The following is a 27,536-nucleotide window of genomic DNA, read 5'->3' on the forward strand; positions in this document are numbered from 1 at the left end:
CGAGTGTTTTGTGCAGTGGTCTTGTTGGGTGGAGGTTGAGGGTAAGGGGAGGAGGTTGAGGGATGAGGGTAAGAGGGAAATTGCCATCCAGGTCCCTGTGGTCCGCAGTACACATTAAACCCTCCCCCTTACACTGCTTGTTGGGCATCTCAACCCAGTGTCCAAGGGCTGGACAGGTTGTACATACCGACTCTCCTGTCACACCTGTTCCCCTGGGGAAGCTAGCTCTGCTGCTCCTTGTGTTGTACCTGAGGTGTGAGTAAGAGAGGGCTTCAGCCTGTATGGTTGCCATTCTGACACTTTCCTGCAGCAGTGTGCCAACAGGGGTGTAGTCACATTGGATTTCCACCTGTAGAAACTTGGTCTAGTTCTTCCAGCCCTAGACACAGAAGCAGTTGCTTATATGATCCCTTAGTTGTGCTGCGATAAGGCACTATACAAATCTACAAAGAAAATGGTCCCTTCCCCAGAAAGCTTACATTTTAGAGGAGACAACAGGCATGGAGAGTACAGTGTCCCTGACACAAATATCATGGTGTTAGCTACAGTGAGGAACCAGAATTTGGGATCTTGTCCCCTGGTGCAGTTGCTGGCCACAGTGGATTTCATGCCATGTTTGCAAAGGTCTCACAATATACAGTAATACTTCCTTCACCTTGACCATCTTCTAGCTAAGGATCTCAAAGCATTTTAAAGACATTAAAGTACTGAGCCTCACAACATCTATGTAAGGCCAGTAAATGTTATTCCCATTATGCAGGGGAGGAAACTGAGGCACACAGGGGCAAAGCCCCAGGTCTTCAAAGGCATTTAGGTGCCTAACTCCCATTGAATGTCCATTTTTGAGGATCTGGGCTAAAGAGACTTGCTCCAAGGTTATACATGACATCTTTGGCAAAGCCAAGAATAGAACTGACTTCAACCTCTTGCCTCAATCACAAAATGATCCTATGTCAAAAGCTCTCCCTGCTCAGTATCCTCTCTTCTGCAGTCTGCATTCATTCATATTCAACTGAGTTTATTTGGTTTGTGAAAGTTTTTTTCCTTTTCCATATAGAAGTGATAGAGCTAGCATAGTCTTTCAATACAGATTCTGTTTCCTCCTTCATTAAATGGCTCCTCTGTCTGACAGATATAAAAATCTCTTCTCTTCTACGATATTCCTATTTCATTTATTAGGTCAGTTACACTCTAAAATATTGAATTTAAAGAACCTGGAATTGTTTCTCACAGCAGCGACTAATGTGAGATTGCCTGCTGCAAAATGTTTTTGGCAGGAAAATGCAGTATAATAATTTCTTGAGGTGAAGGCTATAGGGAGAGAAGATTCTGGGGTTCTTCTTGGGGAGACAAATTTGGAGTGATCTTTTCCCCACTCTCCCATTCTTTGTGGGTTTTTTTAAGGATCCACACCAGTTATGCTGATGGTTCTAAAATATTTCATTCTGTGGACCATTAAGTGAGAGACACTCTTCTTGGGTACTTCCTTCCCTGCATCAGTCCAATCCCTGACTGCTTTACACCTAGAATATTGTCTCCCCGTTTTGGCCTGTGTGGTGATCCAATATTCAGGGCCTTGCTAGGTTGTTTTTGTTAGGAAGAGAAATTGATTGGGATTTCACTGGTGCAATCCTGTATATTTACCGAAAATATACTCAAAGTCCTGTTTCCCTGAGCACAGAACAAACAGGTGCCAGTTTCCTTCTTTAAAAGGTCTGCCTTTGCAGTGAGTTCTGTGCCCAAAAGAAGCTGACTTTCTGCTTCCTCTCAGGACTATATTCATGACTATTGCTTTTCTGACTTTCTGCTTTTTGTGAAACGCATGCACACACACAACTGCAACCATAAGAGAAGTTATACAAAGACAGATTTTGAAATGAAAATAGTATGACTGAAGTCAAAGTCTATGTTGTGGCTGATAAAAATCCAGGAAGCATGACTTTGCTGGGTTGGACACATACAGCAGATGAATCAAGGGGAGATGGTAAACATAGTGTGGTAGGAAAGAGACCCAAGAAAAGCTGAGGAATTGATAGAGGGGTTGCATCAAAGAAGAAGGGAAGCAGGTGGACCTTAGTGCTGCCTTAGACAGATAAAGATGCTTGCATGATGATCTGACCCCAGTTGTTGGGAAGAAGTTGATGAATGTGGATGAGCCAGACGTTCAGAATGTTTGAACATTGTTTTGGTTGTTCTCTTTTGTTTGTTTTTGTTTTACAGCAAAAACCAATGAAAACCCTGGAGTTAGTCCAATAAAAGATATTATCCCCCCACCTCTCTAAAAACCCTGGAGAAAGACACTATTCTTTATGAAGAATGTGACGGTTTTGGAGTTTTAGCTAAAAGCATTAGTGAAATAGATCAAATCAAAGTGAGAAGGCTTGTAAAAACAACAAATCACTTTAAAATGTCCAAACCAATATCTCAAAGTTGATGTTCTAATTTCAGATTTGATGGAAAATCTTCTGTCATGACATCATGGGATATACCAAGCATAAAAGAATTTGTGTTGTGATTAAACCATCTTAAGTACAGGAAAGTGACTAATCTCTGCATCCTAACATTGTTTGTGTTGGGGAAACATCTTCATTTTGACAGAAGATGTGTATGGCACTGTAGTGGTATGGGGGTTGTCCCTGCCCCTCTGGGTCAGAGGAAGGCTACACTGCCTCACTACGTCATTGCGGCCTCCATCTACTATCAGGGGAATTAGCGTTAGGTGTTAGCATCCTGACCAGTCTAACGGGCTAAGCAGCCAACCATCTATAGCCCTCAGGCCCTTCAAGCAGAGGCTGCACACAGCTTAATCTATGGTCTCTGTGCCCTTGTGGCAGGGCTCAGAGCCCACACAGTAGCTCCAGACCCTTCAGCCAGGGGCAGAGCAAACACAGTAGTCCATTAGCGCTGGCCTCTGGAGGCAGAGCAAACCCCGCAGTCAGTCAGTTCTAGGCTCTAGTTGCAGGGCCAGAGCAAACCCAGGAGTCAATCAGGCCTGGTCTCTTGTTGCAGAAAGAGAGCAAACTCCAGTAGCCAATTAGCCCTGGTCTCTTAATGCAGAGAAAAGAGAAAATCAGTAGTCAATTAGCTCTGGGTTTGGGTTGCAGAGCCAGAGCAAACCCAGTAGTCAGTTGGCTCTAATCTCTGGGTTCAGAGACAGAGCATACCTGGCAGTCAATTAGTCCTGGTCTCTTGCTGCAGAGATGGGGCAAAGCCAGTAGGCAATTAGCCCTGATCTAAGGCAGAGACAGAGCAAAGTCCAGTAGTTAATGAGCTCTGGTCTCTAGCTGCAGAAGCAGAGCGAACCCCAGGGGTCGGGCGTTCTAGCTCCAAGGGATGACTGACAGGCACAGGCCACTGGACCTGGCGAGGGGAGGTTACCACCCCAGGGCTGGGGTGGCAAATAGAGACCAGGCCCGCTCTACTCCACCAGACCCCAACCCAGAGCCCTAACAGTGGCAGAGTGGTTAGCCACTGGGTTAGCAAGGATCCAGCCGCAACACGCCAACTGTGCCTCAGGTAGAAATACAGCCCGACTGAGGTCAGCTCTCCCTGGGCTACTTCCTCCTCCCTTTGGATGTACCTGCACCAGCATGGCATCCTCTGCCTCTTCAGGGTAGGTGGCCAGCGGCAGTCCCAGCAGGTCTGGGCAGAAGCAGGTTCCCCAGTGGGCAGGGTGTAGCTGGGCTCAGCGGCCAGGAGCAAGCAGGGTGCATCTTCCTCCATCAGTGACATTGCTCCAACTGAGCGGGAGGCCCCGCCCTTTATACTTCCTGTTCTGATGATGTACTTCCGGTGGGAGGAGCGAGGCAGGCTTGGCTCCGCCACTTGGGCACAGAGGGTGGTTTGGGGATTTATGCAGATTTATGGGGATTTATACAGATGCCAAATCCTTTCATTACCTATGTGCAAATTTCTCCATGGCAGAAAGAAACCAAATGGAAATATCTTCAGAGTAGCGGGCGGAAAAGTACTCCAGACATACCCCTCCTTCTGCAAATACATACCACTGGATTGACAAGCCCCTAAACACAAGCCCTCACATATCTGTTTATGGGAGGTCCAGAGCCAAAGACCAAAGCTCTCTGTTCTCTGAAATGGGACAGTGCCCCAACACACTTTGAATGGCAGTACAGTGTGACATGGCTGAGCGTGGTGCAGACACAGAGTGAATGTGGTGCTTTCACTTTTGTATTTGCATAGTTTTCACTGAGATTGAAAGCGCAGAATCTTCAAACTGTTTCCAAAAATATTCTTAAGCTTTTCCAATTTCTTCCTGTCACTTCAACACTTCAACTGAAGCAGCAGATATGCAAAGAGAAGGTGTCTTTTTAACAATCTTTTAGTGTAAGGAATGGGCAGAGGCACTGGTAGGGTGCTCAGCACAGAGAACTAGAGAATCCTGTGCTACCGTTGCTGTTAGTGCACCAACTGGCCTGTATCCTCTGTCCTGCAGTTGTTGTGCGGCCTTATTAATCATCAGCCAGGAGATCTGAGTTTATAATTCCTCCTGTTGGCAGGAGTTGTTCTAAATGCAGCTTCCACCAGTTATTTCCCTGCTGGGCTATCAATCTTAGGAAGGATTACGGATGTGTGGGGTGTAGGATAACTCCAGTGACAGCCGGGTTATTACTCACAGTTGAGAAGACCATTGACAGCCCCTTTGGCTGTTGTTGCTGTCTGATCATCTGGGGCAGGGGTTAGGTTCAATGAAAGTCAAAATGTGGTGGTTCTGTTTTGTAACTGATAGTGGCAGCAGCTAGTATTTGCCCTGGAGAGTGACTGCAGGGAGAGGTGATCATCTAGAGCTGATTGGGAATTTTTCTATGAAGCGGCTGTCCTTCATCAGAAAATGCCAATTCATCGAAAGCCATTCTTTCTGATCAATGTACTGGTTTTAACACTTCTTGGAAGATTTCTCCTTTTGCGAGAGTAAAGAGAGACACACCCTAGTATCCACAGTAGTTCAGTGGTTAGGGCACTCACTTGGATGCAGAATTAAACCAAATATCAAAAACGCAGTTTTTCACAAGTCAGCCCTGATGTGTGATCTCCTGCTTTTTTTTTTTGAAAACTCAGAAAAAGTTTCTTCTCTGTTCACCAGTTCTCACACTGCTCTGCAGGAATTCAAACAATATCTTCTACCAGACATTGGAATAAAGTAGCCTGGACAGTAGGCAGTAACTCAGAGGTTAATAATACATGGATCACAGCCTAAAGGCGCTTACATATGACACTTCTAAAACAGGCAAGTGGTGTCTGAATACTTCTACAGTGTGGCAGTGGAAAATGTTGCAGCACTGTTGGGCTGTTTAGGCAGTGTTGTTGCAGCTGTTGGTCCCAGGATATCAGAGAGACAAGGTGGGTGAGGTAATATGGTTTATTGGACCAGTGTCAACAGAAGTAATGATATTCGCTCACCCACCTTGTCTCTCTAAAGTGTTAGGCTGAAAGATTTTGACCAAATTTAACAATCTGATTGGAAATGTTTTATGTATTTTAAATATTTTTAATCCCTCTCTTCTGAAAAAGGAGGTTCAGAGCTCCCCACAAATGAGTCTTTAACCTCTTTTCTACCAGAAGTTGAAGAAAAATCAGTAAGCATGGATAAACTGTCCCTTTTTCTTTCTCTCTCTCACAAACACACTCTGCCTCTCAATATACAACCATTAGGTTGTGTTTGTGTGATCTACAGTGGTTTGTGTGCTGCTGCTGCAGAGTGGGCCCAGTTCTCATGCCTCAGGATATGACTAACACCCAACACACTCCATGGTAGTTACTCCTATCCTGCACCAGGAGAATGTGAGGATGCCCGTTCTGCTATTCCCAATGCTGCTTGTCACAGCCATAGAAGAAACGTGTTGTCTTCTGAGCCAAGGACCTGCTGTCTTCTTAGCCAAAGCCCACTGAAGTGAATGAGTCTTTTCAGGCTGCAAATGAAGGAAAAATAAGTTTTTGGCAAATGCCAGAAGAGGAAAAAACACCAATGAAGGAAGCAATGCTATTTTCAGGCTTCTTACATGGCTTTACAAACACTGTAGAACAGATCTATTAGTCAGTGCATTACAAACAAAATAGAAAGGTCCTTACAGGAGAGATTACTTGTTACTGTCTAAGTTATTTTATCTAAGTTACTTATCACTACACACTGCAATCTGCTCATCATTGGACTTCCCTAACATCACTGTTTCTAGGTTTTCAAAAGTAGAAGGTGCAATCTTGAAGAGCTACTTTTATACTCCTGGGCTTCTGCCAGAGTTGTGAGGGATTACATTGATTTGACAGCACATTTCACACTATCCTGTACTATTAAAACTCTGTCAACTGTAGAGGCTCTACTACAGCACATGCATTGTTAGCTCTGTATCTAGAACACCAGTTGCCACATTGGTTAACTTGGCCAGTTTCTCTCCTGCACCAAGTTTAGTCTGAGTGGGGGAGGCATTTCGAAACTGGTTATGGCTCTCTGGTTATTATTTTTTACCCAGCGCTGGTTTCATGTTAGACCAGTCCGAGCCTGAGGGTCCATGTGCCTGCTGGAGATTGCTAAAACACATCAGTCTGGTCACTCCTCCATCCTTTGCACCCCTGACATGCCAGAGCCGTGGGGAGGGTGGTAGAGGAACAGGCTATGCTGGCTTTATGCCTCATGGGGACTCCCCGTACTAGGGGTTTACCTTAGGTCTCCACTCCCTTCATGGTGCCTGAGTGGTGCAAAGGGAGCAGACCAAGGAGTCTGCCCTGCTGTCTCAAGGCTGTTTTCATAACTGATTATAACTCTTCTTCTCACTGCTCAGAACAATCCCTCAGAAGCCTGAACCTGATGTTTGTTGCCTGATTGAAATCTTGTTTGTCTTGTATCATATAGGCACACTAGTTTGATATTGTAGGGTGACTAGATTGTGCACAATGGGTTTGGTTTGGCTAAGAGTGGATGAAAACTGCAGAGTGAGTTTCATTGCTGCAGATCAGTAACGTAACTTCTTGGGAGCAGGGTTTTTGTTTCTCTAATAGAGGCTGACCTCCTAGTAAACCGTATTCTCTTCTTCGAAAAGAAATGTGGAATCCCAACTCTGAACTCCCTGAAAGGTCAGATTCAGTTCCTGACCCAAACATCACCCCTTGAGCCTATCATTAGTTGTATCCTGAAAAGTGCCCTAAAACTTGACAGACACATGCCTTGCACCAAATTCAGACCTAAAGTCAGTGGTGATACATCCCATAAATCACTGCATTTCGTGGATTTAGAATGTGTCCCCTGCACGCTCACCGTGTGGGAACTTTGACCATGTTGTTACCTAAGTGCTATTTCCAAGTAAATTATTACTTATTTCTAGAGGGCCAGCTCTCTGTGAGGTGTTTTACAGACAAGGCCCTGCAGTCCAGATAGATAACATACAACTTTATTGCAGGGAAGAATAGGCTTTATAGGCCTTTTTGGAAGATGTGCATTTTGAGGAGGCTTAGCAGACTTTGTTGTAAAAGGTGTTCCAGCAATAGATGAGAATGGAAAAGGTATACATAGAGGGTAGTGGGACATGGCATGTCTATTCCAAACCAAGTAAGAGATGGCATACTTCTGGACCCACTTGAAAGTAGCTTGTTGTGGATGGTTATCATGACCAAAAGTTTCAAACTGAGTATCCAGAAGGCTGGCTACTTACTCAAAGCCAATCTAAACAATATAAAGCATAAGTCTACAAAATCGGTCTGGAAGTTTCACAAGAACAGGCTTTCTGCCACATTTACACATACATCCTACTTCCAGTGGGACATGGAATACTCAGAAGGAGTCCTCAAGGTATTTTGGCCCATCCACTCCTGGATGGGACCAGAAAGAGTAGTGGGTGAAAATGAAGGACAGAAAATAGGAACAATAACTTTCTAAAAACTTTACAGGGCTTCATGCAGTTTGGGGGCTGATATTTAGTCTATCAGACCCATACAAATAACCTACAAAAATATCCTGATTAGAGTGCTGAGTAGTACTTGCCATATAAGAAAAGGTAGTTAGTCATATTCTTTTAATAAGTCTATTCAGGTCACTGTGGCATGTGAATCACTTCCAGCCCTTGGAGATGTCTGAAAGATCCCTTTGCCAGGAAAGTCTATAACTGGTAGAAGAACAGAAATTGTTATAGGTGGGCTTCCAAGCATGTTAGAGTCAAATAAAATGGAGCTGATTAGCTCTGGCTAAATGACTTGCAGCTGGTGGTTCATTGTTTTCTTTGCAAGAGTCGTCATCAACGGGGAGCTACAATGAATGCGGCTTTATTATGTGGTGTGCCATGTGGCTTCCTTTGGGCATTATTGCCTTAATTTTAATGTTTTTGAACAATAAAGGATGATTTTTCACTAAGATTTTGGGACAGTCACTATATTTGGACTCTTCCGCTGAGTGTCCCTCATAGGCTATGACCTGAGCTGTAGCAAGCAGCCAGCATCCGGAGCCTGTAAGCTTGCTTAGGTTTGCTCAATCTGTGATTTTTACAGCCTTGGCTAAGACACATTTTCTAAAAATAACAGTTAGATCAGTTCTGTAGCAGATCGGCCCTTGCCTTCCTATCGCCTATCTTCCTCGCTGACTTGGCCACAAAAAGTAGTTCCAAGGCCACACAATTAACTACAGACTGCAGAGTTGGAGATCAGGGGTGAAATGCCAGTAATAATTTGGTGATGAAGAATGATAAACCTGTACATTGGCTGAAATTTAATCTATATAATTATAGCCACACTTTTCTAAAGGGCTATTCTGAGTCTCAGGCCACAGAACAGGACGATGCCTGTGTTGGAGAGGTTTGGCTGGCAGCTGATCAAGGGAAACCTGCTGCTGTGGATAAGAGCAGGCACCTTGATATTCCTCTCCTAGTGAAAGAATGGGATCAACTTTCCCGGAGAATGGACTGTTGTATAGAATCATTAACCATCCCAGGCAACACATAAAAATAACAACTGATTTTACCTCAACAGTTTCACAAAGCTGTACTACAATCTTTACATGATGCCCACTGGCATCTTGGGTTTGATAAGACATATGGGCTTGTACGAGACCGATTCCATTGGCCACGGATGAAGACTGATGTTGAGCAGATTGTAAGACCTGTGCCCGGTGTATACAACAGAAGACTCTATCCATGAGAGCTGCTCCACTGTATCATCTTCACAGTGAAGGCCCTATGGATTTGGTCTATAAGGATTTTCTCACAATTGAACCCAATAGCAGAAATACTTGTCATGTGCTAGTTGTAACTGATCATTTCACAAGGTAGGCACAGGCCTTTCCCGCTTAGGATCAAAAAGTTTCTACTGTTGTTAAAACTCTTTGGGAAAAGTGCTTTGTGCATTATAGACTGCCCAAGCGGATGCACTCCGATCAAGGACGGGACTTTGAGAGTCGATAATTCAGGAACTTCTGACTGTGCTAGGTAATAAAAAAATCTAGAACAACACCTTATCATCCACAGGGAGACCCACAGCCTGAACGATTTAATAGGACCCTGCTTAACATGTTGGGATCCTTGAATACCAGATAGAAATCTAGATGGAGCCAGCACATTAGCCATGTTTTGCATGCTTACAACTATACCCAAAATGAGGCCACTGGATATTCTCCATATTTCCTAATGTTTGGACATGAAGCACAATTACTGGTAGACCTCTGTTTTGGGATCTCAGTGGATGGGTCTTCCCACCAGTCTTATCTCCAGTATGTGGCTAATTTAAAAAAAGACTTGTGTGCTGCTCACCAACTTGCTCAGGCAGCATCTGATAAGATAAAGGCCGTTATGACCAGAAGGTGCAATAGTGTGATCTGCAACCCAGTGATCATGTTCTTATCAAAAATCTTGGGCTCCCCGGAAAACAAACTTGCAAACCGTTGGAATTTGCAGCCCTACATTGTGGAGAATTAAATGCATGGGTTACCTGTACATCAACTAAAGCCTGAAAAGAATGGCAAGCCATTAAAAACTTTACATTGAAATCACTTACTTCCTCTGGGGCAACACGTCAGAATGGATGCTCCATCAGATATCGAGCCTATCCCTCTACCCAGATAATCTAACCAGAGGAGAGCTCTGACGTCCAAGAGTTCCTCCCCCAACTCCATAGGTGGTGCTAGTCCTGTGCCAGTCCCTGCTACCATGATGGACATAACTGGTCCATCAGAAACTGATTCTGAGGAGGTTTACCCTGACTATATATCTATGTATCATGAACCCTCAGATATGTCTCCTGGGTCTGTTGTACTGTCACTTGAGCCAGATCAACCTGAAAGTGCAACTAGAACGTCCCCTTTAAACCCGGAAGCTCTTCCATTCTTTCCTGTGCGAGAAGTCCCTAGGGAGGGCATAGATATGTGCAACAATCCCCCTGGGTCTTCAAGTGTAGAGAACGAGGTTGCTACAGATGATACTCCTTCTACAGTGAGTAATTCTGTGTTGGATGCCAAATCTGACAGAGCTTTTTTAACGCCTCCTGTAGAGGAGAAAAGAGGGATGGCACATCCCTTAAGGAGGTCCCAGCGAGAAGTCAGACCCTCTCAGCGGTTAACATATGATGTGCTTAGAGTCAGCAGTGAGGTGTCCATCCTCACAGTACGTCGTGGGGTGGATGTGCTGAAAGATTTTAAAACACATGTGGAGTCCAAACCAGAATATGTATCGTCTAAGGATGAGCTCAGGTGTTTTTTATGGTGGTGCTGACCTCAGGCTAGATGCCTAAATTGTGCCTATTCTAGTGGGCCTATATTTACCTTGCATTGAATGTTACTCTAGCTAGCCGTAGGAATTAAGAATGTATGTATTATATAGTAAAATAATCTGTTTTTCTTCTTCGTTCTGGTTTGGGACATTAAGGATTTTTCTGGTGGGCGGAGAATGTAGGCACCCTTTACTAGGGGGGCCTCTGAACTTTATTAGGAGTGTTTCATTTCAGAAAATCCTGTGTGCGGCAATCTAGCCTTAGAGACTACAGCTCCCAGGATGCAGTGGGGAAAGAGTGAGAGACTTCCTGTTCCAGTCAGTGCAGGGAGAGCGGGGGTGGACTCCATTTTGGGGTAGGGGTGAGTTTGCTGCTGTGGAGCTCTGTCCATACCAGGGGCTGCTGCTGGAAAGCCAGAAGCTGAGAGCCAGCTGGGGCTTTGATCAAGCAGGGAGCCTCAGAGGCTGTTGGTGGCTTCCCTGGAGCCAGGGCAGAGACTATTGCTGTGCCTGAAGATGACTGAGCTGGGCCTGCAGTGAGGGACTGTGAGTAACCCCCACTCTGGTTTGGGAAAGTACTTGCAAGGGAAGGGGCACAGCACCGAGACCGAGACTGAGCCTGAGGAGAGGCGGAGTGATCTTCCTATTGAACGAGGACCCAGAGCTGCTGACCTTTGGTGGGGCCGGCTCCAGTCATCAGCGGGGTTGTGCAGCTTGCCTTGGCTGGACTGATACACAGAACAACAGAGTGCTGTCTCCAGCTGCAGATCTCCAAGCGCAGCCACGCAAGCGTCTAGGACTCTGAAATCCAGAGGAGTGTATACTCCAGGGTGGTGTAAATGGTGGTGGGGTAAATGCCAGTTAGATAAGTTTCATTTATTACTGTATCCTATATTCATTAATTGATTTTAGTCAACTGCCCCCTGTGGATTTAAATTAGTAGTGACCTTTAATCTTAATCTGTTATACCCTGTTCCTTTAAATTGTTAAGTAAAGGTGTGTTAACTCTAAGTCTACTGGATGTATATTCTTTATATTTGGTATTTTTGAGTTACACCCATGCCACAGAATATTATTATTATTATTATAATTAATTTATTAGAATTGGTTTATTCCTGGAGGTTCCCAAGGCATGCCATTGAGCGTGTACAGGGCCCAGCCAGGTGGAGGCACTGCCAATTTTAACTTCTTTTACGAATAAAGGGATTGCAGCAGAGGGATGGATAGAGGATTCCCACCTCTCCAACATCACCACTGGGATACTCGGGATCTCCTTTAATGTCAACAACATCAGGCGCCCAGGCACACAGGTGAGTGTTGCCTGCTTCCGAGTCACCCAGGGAGGAAAGAGGAGTTACAGTTAATACGTACATTTCACAATATTAATGACCGGTGTGCCACTGACTTTCATTTGATACCTCACACAACATTCTTTAAAGATAAATACTATGACAGCAATGAGTTAGGTGTAGTGAGTTTTTCAGGCCTGATAGGATTTGCTGATAGAACTGTGAAACCTTTGCTGGTAGGCATTAAGGGGTTCCTAGTGACAGAGACTAGTGTCAGTGAAGTTAGAAAATTAATGTGAAAAGAAATGTATTCAACCCCTTGAACAAACTGCCAGTTTATGAGATGTTACCTGCTAAGAATATGTATACATTACATGCGTGAGTTAGCCAGAGATATGATGTGAAATATATTCCTTTCTGTAATATCTAAGAGATCAAAACTAACTCTGTAGCTAAGAAAATACATACCATAATGATGACCACTGTTGCCCTGCTCTGCTTATTCCATATACTATGTGAACATGTATAGTAAGCAAACCAGTGGGATTGGAACATCCTTTAGCCAGTGCAGATGAAGCTTTGTTTTATGGCTTTTATTTGTTTGTTTGTTCTCACCTACGTATCTCCTTTCTTGGATGTGATTTTGTTTTTTCACGTGGCATTTGCGGAACATTTCAGTGTTCGGATTTTTTGACTTTTCATTGAGCTTCATATTGTTAGCAAACAAGTGTGTCTCCAGTTTAGTTAACCTGTTCTTAAACAAGGGGCATTATGTCTAAAAAGGAAGAACTAAAAATAAATTGAGGCAGTTGGAGCTTTTTGGACCTGCAGTTTCCAAGCTAAGGGCTGGCCCCTACAAACTTTGATTTACTTCATGGGTCCCAATGCCTTGAATGCAACGAGGTGTGGTAATAAACTGCATGCTCTCCTGATTCACCGCAGCTCAAACTTATCCCAGTGAGGTGGATATCGTGTAGAAATTATTGCTGGCAGTTTTACAGAAGTCTGGTGAAACAATTGTGCTGGATGTGCAAACTGACATAATTAACTGCATCAAAATCTTCCCAGTGTAAAAAGATGAGGAGTTTTCATATTTTTAAAAGAGCCCAGCAGTGAGGTGAAAATGTTTCAGTAAACTAGTGTCCAGAGCAATGTCGTTCTCTGGTTTTTAACACCACACAACTTGGATGTGTTAATGTTTCAACCCCCTAGTTAAAAGGCACATGCCATTTACACAACAATGCAAATCCAGCCAATAAAATTGTGTAAACTAGTATTAACATCAGGTTTATGCTACCACTTATATATAACAAATTAAAATGAAAGAGTAAATTGTTTACATCCCTTGTGCAAACTGATTTGTATTCTGTTTACATACATCTACTTGTCAGAGTTTACTCATTAAGAAAGCAGACACACAAAAGTCCATATAAATCACTATTTTCTACACCTTTCATCGAGGTGAATAGAAGGTTTAGAGTGTCACATACTTAACCTTTGTAAAAAGATTTGATTTCTTGAATTACCTTCAGTTTTATGATCACATCTTACTGTATAATATTCTGTGTGCAAATGTGAGATGGAAAAGGCACTGAGTAGTTAAGGCAGAGTACTGTCATTAATAGTACAAGAAGAACAGAAAGTTTATTAAAGGAATTTGAGATAAAAATCACAATGGGTTTTTGATATCTTAAAGAACATGACATCAATATTTCCTTTTATTTGGTATATTTCCGGTCCTTCCCCATAGCCACAATTCCCCTCCTAACCTGCGATGGATCAGAAGAGGCATGAATGACACAACCTAGTTCTTCCTGGGTTTCCTGGTTTCTTCATTAATGGCCAGTGAATTACCAGGTTACATAATCCCAGTCTGTTTCAATAGCAAAGTACTTGGATTTCCACTTTAAAAAATCTGTCTAAATTCTTCACTCAATTTAACAGTGGGCTCAGATGCTCAGCTGGGATAAATTGGCTGGGGTAAATTTAATTCAGTGGAACAATGCTGAATTACAGCAGCTGAGGATCTGGCACGCAATATATATTACAGTTATGCCTTTGGTTAATAAAGTGAAATGTAATTGTTCTTTTCATATTTCAGATAGAAATATAACTCAGTAGTATATATGAATCTAATTCTCCTCTCATGCCTATGTAATCTGAGAGGAACTGTTGAAATCAATAGTTCCATCAGTGTAAAACTGATGTGAGAGAACTGCTGATTTATTGTAAGGAAGTGAAAAGTGTTAACACTCAATTTATGGGGTAATTTTTCAAAGCCACAAATGGTGATGTGCTCAGATGATGCCCATTGATATTTACCATTACTGAGCCAAATTCAGCCCTAGCATAAGTAGGCATAGCACCCACTGGCCTCAGTAGAAATTGCAGCTCTATCCATCAGGATGAATTTGGTCCATCAGTTGTCTAGATCAGTGGTTCTCAAACTAGGGCCGCCGCTTGTTCAGGAAAAACCCCTGGCGGGCCAGGCCGGTTTGTTTACCTCCCATGTCCGCAGGTTCGGCCAATCGCGGCTCCCACTGGCCGTGGTTCGCCGCTCCAGGCCAGTGGAGGCTGCAGGAAGCGGCGTGGACCAAGGGATGTGCTGGCTGCCCTTCCTGTAGCCCCCATTGGCCTGGAGCGGTGAACCGCGGCCAGTGGGAGCCGCGATCGGCCGAACCTGCGGATGCAGCAGATAAACAAACCGGCCTGGCCCGCCAGGGGCTTTCCCTGCATAAGCGGCGGCCTTAGTTTGAGGACCACTGGTCTAGATCTCTGTACCCCTCTTTGAAGATGCTCTCCTGAGTGTTCTGAAACACCATATCTATTGATTATATTTTCAGACACTCCCCTAAATGAAAAAAATAATAAGTCACAAGCACAGTAGTATCACTAGTGTAAGCTGCAGGGGTTGGGGCCATTGCTGTAGCATAAGTGAGTGGGGTTTTTTATATAAGTGTGAGTTCATATCTGAGTTTATGAATGAATTCAACACCATTTAATTCCACCATTTCTGTTTGTCAACATGTATGAAAAACCTGCACATTTATCTCTTAATACAAAAAATGATTTATTTATTTTTAAATGTGGTTACCACTTGGCTTCTTGCAAAGCATCATGCTTTGTTCAGCAACTGTCAAAGTGCTAGCAGTTGTTATGTTTCCTATGCTGGAAGAGTCATGAATTGTGGAAATGGCAAAGAGTCCTGTGGCACCTTATAGATGAACAGACGTATTGGAGCATAAGCTTTCGTGGGTGAACACCCACTTCTTCAGATGCATGTAGTGGAAATTTCCAGAGGCAGGTGTAAATATGCAAGCAAGAATCAGGCTAGGGATAACGAGGTTTACTCAATCAGGGAGGATGAGGCCCTCTTCTAGCAGTTGAGGTGTGAACACCGAGGGAGGAGAAACTGCTTTTGTAGCTGGCTAGCCATTCACAGTCTTTGTAGAATCCTGAGCTGATGGTGTCAAATTTGCAAATGAACTGAAGCTCAGCAGTTTCTCTTTGGAGTCTGGTCCTGAAGTCTTTTTGCTGCAGGATGGCTACCTTTAAATCTGCTATTGTGTGTCCAGGGAGATTGAAGTGTTCTCCTACAGGTTTTTGTATATTGCCATTCTTAATATCTGATTTGTGTCCATTTATCCTTTTATGTAGGTTCTGTCCAGTTTGGCCAATGTACATAGCAGAGGGGCGTTGTTGGCACATGATGGCGTATATTACATTGGTGGACGTGAAGGTGAATGAAAAGGTGATAGTGTGGCTGATCTGGTTAGGTCCTGTGATGGTGTCGCTGGTGTAGATATGTGGGCAGAGTTGGCATCAAGGTTTGTTGCATGGATTGGTTCCTGAGATAGCGTTACTATGGTGCGATGTGTCATTGCTGGTGAGAATATGCTTCAGGTTGGTGGGTTGTCTGTGGGCGAGGACTGGCCTGCCTCCCAAGGCCTGTGAAAGTGAGGGATCGTTGTCCAGGATGGGTTGTAGATCACTGATGATGCGTTGGAGAGGTTTTCGCCGAGGACTGTATGTGATGGCCAGTGGAGTTGTGTTGGTTTCTCTCTTGGGCTTGTCTCACAGCAGAAGGCTTCTGGGTACAGGTCTGGCTCTGTGGATCTGTTTCCTTATTTCCTCATGTGGGTATCGTAGTTTTGAGAATGCTTGTTGAAGATCTTGTAGGTATTGGTCTCTGTCTGAGGGGTTGGAGCAAATGCGGTTACCTCAGCGCTTGGCTGTAGACAATGGATCGTGTGGTGTGTCCGGGATAGAAGGCATGAAGTTATGCATAGTGGTCGGTGGGTTTTTGGTATTGGGTGGTGTTAACATGACCATCACTTATCTGTACCATGGTGTCTAGGAAGTGGACCTCCTGTGTAGATTGGTCCAGGCTGAGGTTGATGGTGGGGTGGAAGCTGTTGAAATCGTGGTGGAATTCTTTCAGGGTTTCCTTCCCATGGGTCCAGATGATGAAGATGTCATCCATGTAGCGTAGGTAGAGAAGGGACAAGAGTGGACAAGAGCTGAGGAACTGTTGTCCAGGTAGGCCATAAAAACGTTGGCATATTGTGGGCCCCTGCGGGTGCCCATAGCGGTGCCACTGGTCTGGAGGTATATATTGTCACCAAATTTGAAATAATTGTGTGTGAGGATAAAGTCACAGAGCTCAGCAACCAGTTGTGCTGTGGCATCATCAGGGATACTGTTCCTGACAGCTTGTATTCCATCTGTGTAGAGAGCTTCTACATCCATGGTGGCTAGGATGGTGTTTTCTGGAAGATCACCAATGCATTGTAGTTTTCTCAGATTTAAAGGTAGCCATCCTGCAGCAAAAAAACTTCAGGACCAGACTTCAAAGAGGTTCAGTTCATTTCCAAATTTGACACCATCAGCTCAGGATTAAACAAAGACTGTGAAGGGCTAGCCAACTACAAAAGCAGTTTCTCCTCCCTTGGTGTTCACACCTCAACTGCCAGAAGGGGCCTCACCCTCCCTGATTGAACTAACCTTGTTATCCCTAGCCTGATTCTTGCTTGCATATTTATACCTGCCTCTGGAAATTTCCACTACATGCATCTGAAGAAGTGGGTATTCACCCACGAAAGCTTATGCTCCAATATGTCTGTTTGTCTATAAGGTGCCACAGGACTCTTTGCCGCTTTCACAGATCCAGACTACCATGGCTACCCCTCTGATAATTGTGGAAATTGACATTTGGATGACAGACAGTCAAAGGCCCACCAGAGCTCTGAAGTTTACTAGCCAAGCTATGGATAGTTCAGATACACCTTTGAAGTGCCTTTATAAAAATCAAAATACTAAATCTATACCTGTAAATAATTTTAATCTGATTTAGGAAAAACCCCAATTAGTGACAATAATAAACCACAATATTGGTTTCCTTAGCAAATTGATAGAGGTGAGAAGTGCTAAATTGATATAGTCCTGGAGTCTGTAAAGTCTGATATTTGTCCAAAGAGCAGGTACAAATTGGATAACAGAAATGTAAATTCCTCCATATTCTTCACAGACACCTTGGTAAAAGCACTTCAACCATAATCTAGAAGGGTGAGAGAGAGAGAGAGAGTTTAGACTCCATAGCCCTTTCAGTCCCTGGGCTCTCCGTTGACTGACAAGATTGCCAATTGCGGTGGTAAACTCTGTGTTGTGGACACCTGTCCACTGGGAATTTTACTGAGATCACCAGCTCATTTCACATAGGCCAGTGAAGAGCTGTTGAAAGGCAATGACTTTGCCTCACTACTAACCTGTATTAGAGTCAAATAGGCGACTTAGTGGTTGTAGGTATGAAAGGCCTCCTGGAATGAAATATGCTATGAACTTTTGAACAAAAAATTATATTTGTATGTGTGGAGAATAGAAAAACGTGGCATAGTAGAAAAATTGAGAAATCCTCAAACAATTTCCTTTTACGTGTTGATATAAGTCCTGTACTCGACTGAGACTCAGAAGTCTTATTTGCATGTGTTTAATCTTGAGAGCACATATTAAACTGTGTGCGACTATAGATAGGAGTCAGTTTCATCAGTTCCTTAATTCTTGTAAATTACCTCACCAGAGACAATTTTGCTTGATCAGAGATTGCAAGATAAATTTTCATTTGTATTTTGTTGCAGCTACTAATAATCTTTATGACCAAAGGAACTGTATTTGTTTTATTCTCGGTGTATTTTGTATATACCTAGCTTGTGTTCTCATTTGATTTTTAAGATCATCTTAAATGATATTGAGAAGCACTATTGTCTGTGGTGAAGGAATAAACACTGCACAAAGCAGTTCAGAATAATCGATTGTCTTGATTTAAGATTACTTTTTGAGTGACAAACATAAATACTGGATGTGCCTACAGGCAAAGTCCCTGGGTCACAAATCCAGAAGTGGTTGTAAAAGTTACAAATCAGTCTTGAATAAATTATTAATAAATCAAAAGTATTAAATCAATTTAGTTTATTCATTTTCTCCATAAAATAAACTGTCACCCCAAAGTATATATAGCAGTAATTAGGTGATCTTTCTCCTAAGTTTAAAGGCTCTATATCCCATTACCCAGTCTGTGGAGTTGCTCCTGATTGTGATTGTAATTTAATACAAATAAATTAATATCTAGAATTTTCTAGATTCAGGACGCAGGGAGCTCCATTGACTATCAGTTCAGTGGCTTAGCTCCCTGTCACAATTGGCTGGACACTGGATATGTCTGTCTTTGCAGAGTTTCTTTGGGAAGATGTTCTTGCTTTCTGAGAGCAGCTGCCCCTTTTATAATGACAATTCTCAGCCCAGGCGTGCCTGAAAGGAGGAGAGATGGACTGCAGTGCGTGGCTCTGGGCTGCATTCTTTCTCCGGCACACACACAACAGGGACTTGAGCTCAGAGCGGAAGCTCTCATTGAGCCAGCAGTAAATGAAGGGGTTGTAGCAGGTGCTGCTCATGGCGAACCAGTGGAAAGCAAAGTACAGAGCATTGTTGCTGTGGATGGCCTTGCTGGAGATAAGCAGCAAGTAGCAGTTCAGTGGGAACCAGCAGACAGCAAAAACCACCACCACCACCATCAACATCTTCAGTGTCATCTTCTTCTTCCGCTGATGGGCAAAGTATTGCTCCATGGTGACGTCTCCAATGGCATTCCTTAGCCAGAGCTTCTTGGCTACCATTGTATATGTGATGGAGATCACAAGCAAGGGCAGGACATACAAGAGTACAAAAGTAGTCAAGTCCAGGTACTTCCAGAAGAGATCAGCAGGAGGAGGGAAGCTGGGGAGACAGACCATTCGTATAGTTCGGTTCCTGGAGCACAAAAGGAGAAAACCCATCATTTCCACAATCATAAGCATGTAGTACAAAGGAGATAGGCCCCTTATAAAATAGCTAGAGGATAGCTGGGCACATATGACAGATATGGGGTTCTCAAACTGGGGGTCGGGACCCCTCAGGGGTCACGAGGTTATTACATGGGGGGTCGCAAGCTGTCAGCCTCCACCCCAAACCCCGCTTTGCCTCCAGCATTTATAATGGTGTTAAATATATTAATAAGTGCTTTTAATTTATAGGGGGGAGTTGCACTCAGAGGCTTGCTATGTGAAAGGGGACACCAGTACAAAAGTTTGAGAACCACTGTGATAGATAGAGGAATTCATTCAGATATGTGGATTAGTGCCTCTTTAAGTGAATAACTTCAACTCAAATTTGGCCCAAAATGTAGATTTTATTTACTTCTTTTTTTTAAAAAAAAGAAAAACCCCAAACTTTTATTAAAGCTTCACAGAAATAAACAAAAACCCTATTCCAATTTACATCTGTCAATTCTAATGGAAATAGTTAAAATGATCTTCCCTCTGCAGTGTCTGCTGCACTGAGAAAATAAAGGTGGAACCTGACTAATAGAATCATAGAATATCAGGGTTGGAAGGGACCTCAGGAGGTCATCTAGTCCAACCCCCTGCTCAAAGCAGGACCGATCCCCAATTCAATCATCCCAGCCAGGGCTTTGTCAAGCCTGACCTTAAACACTTCTAAGGAAGGCGATTCCACCACCTCCCTAGGTAACGCATTCCAGTGTTTCACCACCCTCCTAGTGAAAAAGTTTTTCCTAATATCCAACCTAAATCTCCCCCACTGCAACTTGAGAAAATAAAGATAAAAGTGACTCCTTTGATTTTCATTGAACTTTGGAGAGAAACTCAAAGTAGAGGTATGCTGCTTGAACTAAAAGTTTTCCCGTTGTCAATTTTCAGCTAGTTTTTACTAACAGAAGAAAATAAATGTGTATGTTTATAATTTATGTCTGTTAAATTGAGGGAGTTCCTTAAAAAAAACACCCTGTTTATACATCTTACCCAATATAAAATCTTGCTAGATTCTGGTAGATGGCATGGGGAAGGGAAAAGCAGCTGGCCATAACCCAGATTATAATGATGCAAATTCCTCCTTTAGCAATTGACATCCGGGGTTTCAAAGGGTGCATTATAACCTAAGGAGGACAAATAGTTCAGAGCATGTTAAATCTTCTCATAGCAGGCTTTAAAAAGACTCCATTTGAACCCTTCTGAACTGATAACAGGACTAGCTGTTCAAAAACATAGATTAATTCTGAAAACCAATGTACCGCATCAGCAACTGGACACTTCCCTCACACCTCTGTTGCTGAATTTAGAAGCAGCTAGCAAACATGTTCACCAAGACAACAGCACCAAGTCAGCACCAATTACTATGGGAACAGATCAGGCTTTAGTTGTAAGTGATGGTAATGTAACTTGGTCATGTAATAATGATGCCCAGATTGGCATTCAGTTGATGTGAAAAAGATTTTTGCTGATTTGATGACTGTGGGGACCAATTTTAGTGTCTGGCCCATTGAAGCCTACCTCATTTACATCAGAGCTGTGTTTAGCCCCAGACTGTGTTGGCGATGGTGTGGCACAAATTAGTGGTGTGTGTGTGTGTGAGAGAAAGAGAGAGAGAGAGAGAGGGGAACAGCTGCTTTATTTTCCACCCTCCTGCTCATTGCTTTTGCTGCTGAAGGAAGCTCACAAGAATCATGGTCTAAATGTCACCCTGACTGCTATTCTTTCAAATGCTATTATAGCTTTGCATTGTGTAAAGACCTGGAAAGCAAAACTGATGCAAGCCTTCCACAGCTGAGGAGGCCTGATCTTGTGGACTGAGCGCAGGGTTGTAAATAATCCCAACTCTGACATTGATTCCATCTGGGCCCTAGAGCAAGTCACTTCACTTCTCTGGGCCTCATTTTTCCCCATCTGTGAAGCAGGGATGATGATACCTGCTTGACAGGGCTTTGGAGAAAGATATTTAGGGTGTACAGTGCCTGGAAATATAAAGTTCTATATAAATACAAGTTACTAGAACAATAGCTTGCAAGGCCGAGAAACACACTCTGTGCTACCCACAAACACAGCTTCAGAGACCAGCAGTGATGACCTTTGAGCAACACAATTCATAGATTATTATGTTGACCACCGACAATGAAAAACGCCTATTTAAATCATCCCAACCATCTCTTTGCTAATGAAGGTTTCTTCCCTCCACTATTTTCTTGAGTGCTTTTTCCAATTATCAAAGTCTCAAGTGATAATAGAGCTCCTATCACTTCTTTTGAGCATCTGCTCCACACTCTGATACATCCCAGGATTAGAAAATCAACTCATTTCAGTAAATGACTTTTCCTTGCTCAGTTGCATCCTTACTCCTAGATATATCCTACTGGACTATTGTTAAACAGTTTCACTCCTGAGCTAGTTAAATCCTGCCAATATTAGAGGAAGTTATCATGTTCTCCCTTAGTTAAACTAATATGTATGAATTGCTAGCAAAGCTCGGCAGTCAGACTAAGGCTCTGGTTCTTATTTCCCCAACCATTTGCAATCTTTGATCATGCAATATGTAAAATATGGGATTTCAAAACCTTTTTCTTGTGAAATGCAAATCTTTGCTCTTAAGTGTTATAGTGCTGGAACTTCTGGTGACCTAAGGGGGAAATGTATTAAAAATTAGCAGTTTAAAAAAAAACAAAACAATTTTCCAGAAATTGCTTTCATTTTCTCACAGCAGCTGGCATACACGACTGACAATCTGAGCACTTAGCGGGGTCCGTCATTCTTTTGGAACTTCGTCTAACTGTAACATTTGTCAAGTGAATTTCCTTTTTCAGTTATAGCTGTTAATATTAATTCCAACTGTTCTAGAAACAATGGCAACCCACACCCAAGTGCACTCTTGTGCAATTTAATGTCCTAATGCACAATATTTAGGGTCAGAAACAATAGTCTGGATTCAGTCAAATGCTAAATTATATTATCATCCATGGAGAGGAGTAGGTTTGAACTGATGATGTTTGATGCAACAAAACTGTAGAGGTCTTTTTTCCTTTCAGTATTTGCAGGGAACAACTTTGTAAGGGAAAAAATGGGTCCAACTTCTGCTGAATGTACAGGAAAATGGTACAGTTCTGCATGTTGCCAACTCCATGCACCCAAAAATCATTAGTTGGGCAACAAAACGTCATGAGTTGCTTAAAGAGCATGCAAATTTTTTTAAAATTATTTTTTTAATTATTTTTATATTTTTATTTGCTTTCTGTGTTTTGATCCTTCAGGTCACCCTGGGGTCATGTTTTCAAGCCTTTCTCCACAACCTTAATGTCTAGAACTTTTATTTTTTTTTTTAAATAAAAGATGTTCATGAAATCACAGGGTGCCAGGTGCTGGGCTTTAGAGAAAACAACCAGTATTTAACCTGTTAAGGTATCCTTACATTTGCTAGAGTTTAAATTTAGGTTATGTGATGCATACCTGGTGTCGATCCAGTGCAATGGCTGCCAGGGTAAGGGCAGAAACATGGACAGAACAGTACTGGACAAACCGGCTTATGTGACACATCAGCTTTCCGAAGACCCAGGTACTGCTTACAAATCGCACCTGAAGAACAAACAATATTTGAACACACAGGCCATGTCAAATGTAGATTAAAACAATAGGTATCATCAGTAAAATCAGATGGTGAATGCAAAATGAGGATAATAAAACTTGCCTTCCAGGGTTATTGTGAGAATTAAATAGTTAATATATTTATAAAGTTTTTGTTAATATACCATTCCCATTTTTGCAGAAGGGTAAACTGAGGCCACAAGGGGATCAGAAGGAGCGTGTAGCAATAGCAAACGAACAAATCTGTCACAGCACTGCATGAGCGGGAGCCATGCTGTTGACACATGTGTGAAGTCACCGGAGTTATACTATTGTAATCAAGAGGAGAACTGGGCCCTCTCAGCTGAGAAAGCAGATAACACTATAACACTAGTTACCTTCCTCACTGATTTTAACATTGCATTTCTTATTGTGGATTATTTTATGGAGCATGTGGATGCTATGGCTAATCACACTGACATCCGTGGAATGTAGATATTTTGAAAATGGTCTCATGGCGTCATAAACTGTCATGGAAAGTAGTGCATGAAGCTGCCTATTATTCCCAATGAGGTTTTGTTTGTCGGGGTATGTCTATACTATCCACCGGATCAGCGGGCAGTGATCGATTCAGCGGGGGTTGATTTATCACGTCTAGTCTAGATGTGATAAATCGACCCCCGAGAGCTCTCCTGTCGACTCCTGTTCTCCACCACCGTGAGAGGCGCAGGCAGAGTCGACAGGGCAGCGGCAGCAGTTGACTCACCGTAGTGAAGACACTGCGGTGAGTAGGTCTAAGTATGTTGACTTCAGCTACGTTATTCACGTAGCTGAAGTCGCGTAATTTAGATCGATTCCGCCCCCTCCCCCCACAGTGTAGACCAGGCCTTGGTGTTTGAGCAACAACTTGTGCCAGTCACACTATAACAATCCTATGCTGCTTCAAGCCGGGTGCAAAGTCAATGTAAGGATTTTTTTTGTGGGGGAGGGTAATTATAATTATTACTTGTTTCCAGCAATGTCCCAAATGTGCTAGGTGCTGTACAAACATGAAAAAGGCACCATTGTTCCCCTACAGAGTTTACACTTTAAAAAAATGTACGACAACTAGGATGAAAGTAAGAAAAGGTAAATTCAGACTGAACATGGGGGAAGTTTTTTTGATAGTGAGATTACTAGACTGTGAAAGTCTCTCAGGGGAAATGGGGGAAGCTTTATTATGTGGAAAGAAATGGAGTACTAGTGGCACCTTAGAGACTAACCAATTTATTTGAGCATAAGCTTTCATGAGCTACAGCTCACTTCATGCATTGAGCTGTAGCTCACGAAAGCTTATGCTCAAATAAATTGGTTAGTCTCTAAGGTGCCACTAGTACTCCATTTCTTTTTGCGAATACACAGACTAGCACGGCTGCTACTCTGAAACCTTTTATTATGTGGGATATTTAAAGAAGCTCAGACAAAGCCTTCCAGAATATATAGAAGGGAAAATTATGCATTAGCATGCAGTGGACTAGGTGAGACTTTAACCCTTCCCTCTCCTTCTATTCTTTTCTTTCCACATCTCATTATGAAAACAAATCTAATCTAATCCCAGAACTAATAAATGTAACCACACCAAACCCAGGAGTTCAGGGGTCATATTCCCCACAGCATGGGAAGCCTATACAGTCTGTGTGAAGTGGCCCTGATTCAGCACAAACCCACCCGTTCCCTCTGAAATCAACCTGTTTCTTAGGGACCTTAACAAGGACAGACGCTGCTTATTCAGTTTCCACAGGAAACTGAGTGTACTTCCCCGTGCAAAGCCTTCCCCTCTTCTTCATCCCTAGGTGAATAATAGGAGTAAGACACCTCTGTCTCCCCCTGAATCCTGCAAGAAAGTCGGGCTCACGCTCCACAGCCTTATGCACTCCTCTTGGGATGCAGCGACTGCCAAGCCCGGCTCGCTCCAGCAGGAGAGGGGGGGGGGGAGACTGTGAGGCAGGACGAGGTGGACAGATTCCTGTGAGGCACAGGGAGAGGGACGAGGTGGAGGAGCTAAGCCTGGTCCCTACTTGAGCAGGCAAAGCAGGGATACTTATTTTATGTCCTTTACAATACAGAAGGTGAGGGAGAGCCGAAAGAAAAAGAAGCACGCTCTGTTCAGGCATTGATTGCATACCCGCTCCTGCCCCCCCCCCCCCATCACAAACACAATTCACACACCCCTCCCAGAGCCCTGACACACAATCTCTCTTTCTCACACACACACGGGCATTTTGCAAACCTAACAGTAACGGATATGGGGCAGGACTAGGACTCGCTTTCCACGTGAAGTCTCCGAAGTTACCTTCCGACCACCTCGCTATAAACCTCTCTGTGGCTCTCTCCCGTGGCAGCGCTGGAGCGGGCAGCGTGTTCCCACCACGAGAGGGGGAAGGTGCCGGCGGGGCGGCAGGGGGCAGCGGCCAAGGCAGAGCTGCTCCCCCAGGCAGTGAGCCCCGGGGAGCTGGGGCGGGCGCCGCGCTGCTTACCAGCGTGAACGGCGTGTTCAGGAGAGTGATCATGATGTCCGCGATGGCCAGGTTGACAATGAAGAGGCTAGTGGCCGAATGCATCCTCCTGTTCTTGATCACCACGTGGCAGACCAGGATATTGCCGAAGAGCGAGATGCCGATGATAACCGAATAGGCCGCGATGAGCAGCGCCTTCACCGTCCGGCTCTGGGACTCCCCTTCGTACCGGGTGCCCCTGTCGAAGTCCCCCATGTCGCCCAGGTCCAAGTCGCCGTGGAAGAAGGAGGATCGGTTGGGGAAGCCGTAGAGGGCGGAGAAGAAGTCGGAGCCATTGCGGTCCTGTGCCCGGCGGTAGGGTTTGGAGATGTACTGCAAGGGGAACCACACGTGGCTGCTCATGGCTTCGAAGCAGCGGCGAAGTTCCCGTGGAGCGGAGCGATTCCCCTCCGGCCCCCTCCTCTGCTAGGCGGGGCAGCCCGGAGATGGGAGCCGGGGCGAGAACCCCGGGGCTTGTTTAACCGCGGCAAGCAAGGCCAAGTCTCGGTCACTTCGTCTCCGCGCTTAGGAGCTCCGGGTTTCTACCTCCAGCTGGGCTGCTTCGCTCCTTTGGGGGCTTTTCTGCTTCTTTCCCACAAACTGCCCCCGCAATTTGCTCCCTTCCTTTTTCACATACTCCATTAGTCCGTCACATTTCAGTCTCCCACACTGCTTCTTGGATGCAATGTCTGCCCTGGAGAAGCCCCCCGATCCCAGGGGCCAGTGCAGCCCTTCCCGCTTCTCTCAGTCCTTGCAAGCATCCCTCCGCTCCGCACTGGAAGCGGCGGGCATTGACTGGGGCTGAGTGGTCCCCGCTTTCCCGGTTATATGCAGCAGGCTGGATGACATGCTGCGCGTGCGATAGCCAATGGGGGTCGCCCTCTCCCTGCCGACTTGCCACTGAGGTGGATTTTACAGCCCCACAGACGGCCGGGGTGGGGGGCACGCGACAACTGCGGAGTTGCAGACTGGCTGGAGCGGGTGCTTGCAATGCCCTGCCTCCCTCTCTCCCACCGCCCCGCGCTACGCACCGCCGCGGGGGGGCTGCTCGTCTGGCCAAGCCCCGTCCTTTCGCGGACCCAAAGCGCTCTGCCTCTCGGGGCTCCCCCGGTGCCTGCCGAGCACGGAGTAAGAACCTGAACGGGGCCAACCGAAGACAGGGCTCAATGAGGAAAACTGATTTGTTTTTATTCTCTCCCGGGAAAGAAGCAAAACCGACTCACACACACACACCCGCCCCATCCCGATCCTGGGCAGAGGGTGCCCTTAGCCCAAACCGGCCCAATGCTTGGGGGAAGTGCACATGTCAAGACGACCCTAGCCAGAGAGACTATTCTGGCTATGGAGTCGGTCATGTAGACGTGCCAGTTCAGGTTTGTAACCTTCTAATTCCTCCTCTTCTTTTCCCCTGCTTCCCCCCCCCCCCCCGCCCCAAGGACACAGGTTAGGCAGGCAGGTGCAGTTTCACTTTCCCAGGGATTAACTCTGTGCTGCTGTTTGTCTGTGGATGCTGCTTCTCAAAAGCCCCCTGCCCCAAATGGCAAGGGGGGTTATAGTTGTAGTTGTTATTATATTATCATTGATATGGTAGAGCCCCGGCCAAGGGTCAAGCCCCTCTGTGCTAGAGACCCTACACACAGTAATTAAGGAAAAAAGCCATCACCCCCAAAGAGTTTACAGTCCAGACCTATGATGAGAGACTCAGCAAACAAGCAGGGGAAAGGACAAGGTAGCAAAAAGAAAAGGAGTACTTGTGGCACCTTAGAGACTAACCAATTTATTTGAGCATGAGCTTTCGTGAGCTACAGCTCACTTCATCAGATGCATACCGTGGAAACTGCAGCAGACTTTATATATACACAGAGAATATGAAACAATACCTCCTCCCACCCCACTGTCCTGCTGGTAATAGCTTATCTAAAGTAATCTTCAGGTTAGGCCATTTCCAGCACAAATCCAGGTTTTCTCACCCTCCACCCCCCCCACACAAATTCACTCTCCTGCTGGTGATAGCCCATAGATAGATGGGCTATCACCAGCAGGAGAGTGAATTTGTGTGGGGGGGTGGAGGGTGAGAAA

General features: G+C 44.4%; 1 protein-coding gene across 1 annotated transcript; it reads right to left on the reverse strand.

The window, feature by feature from the left end:
- Positions 1-18,663: 18,663 nt before the first annotated feature.
- On the reverse strand, positions 18,664-25,820 carry LOC144270264 (G-protein coupled receptor 83-like). Its single transcript, XM_077826619.1, has 4 exons — positions 25,440-25,820; positions 22,810-22,935; positions 20,338-20,471; positions 18,664-19,288 (listed from the first exon to the last, which is right to left on the reverse strand). Exons 1-4 carry the CDS (start codon positions 25,818-25,820, stop codon positions 18,664-18,666), a joined length of 1,266 nt encoding a protein of 421 aa, XP_077682745.1.
- Positions 25,821-27,536: the final 1,716 nt, after the last annotated feature.

The sequence above is a fragment of the Eretmochelys imbricata genome, chromosome 9 (genome assembly GCF_965152235.1).
Source record: "Eretmochelys imbricata isolate rEreImb1 chromosome 9, rEreImb1.hap1, whole genome shotgun sequence".
Classification (NCBI taxonomy): domain Eukaryota; kingdom Metazoa; phylum Chordata; order Testudines; family Cheloniidae; genus Eretmochelys; species Eretmochelys imbricata.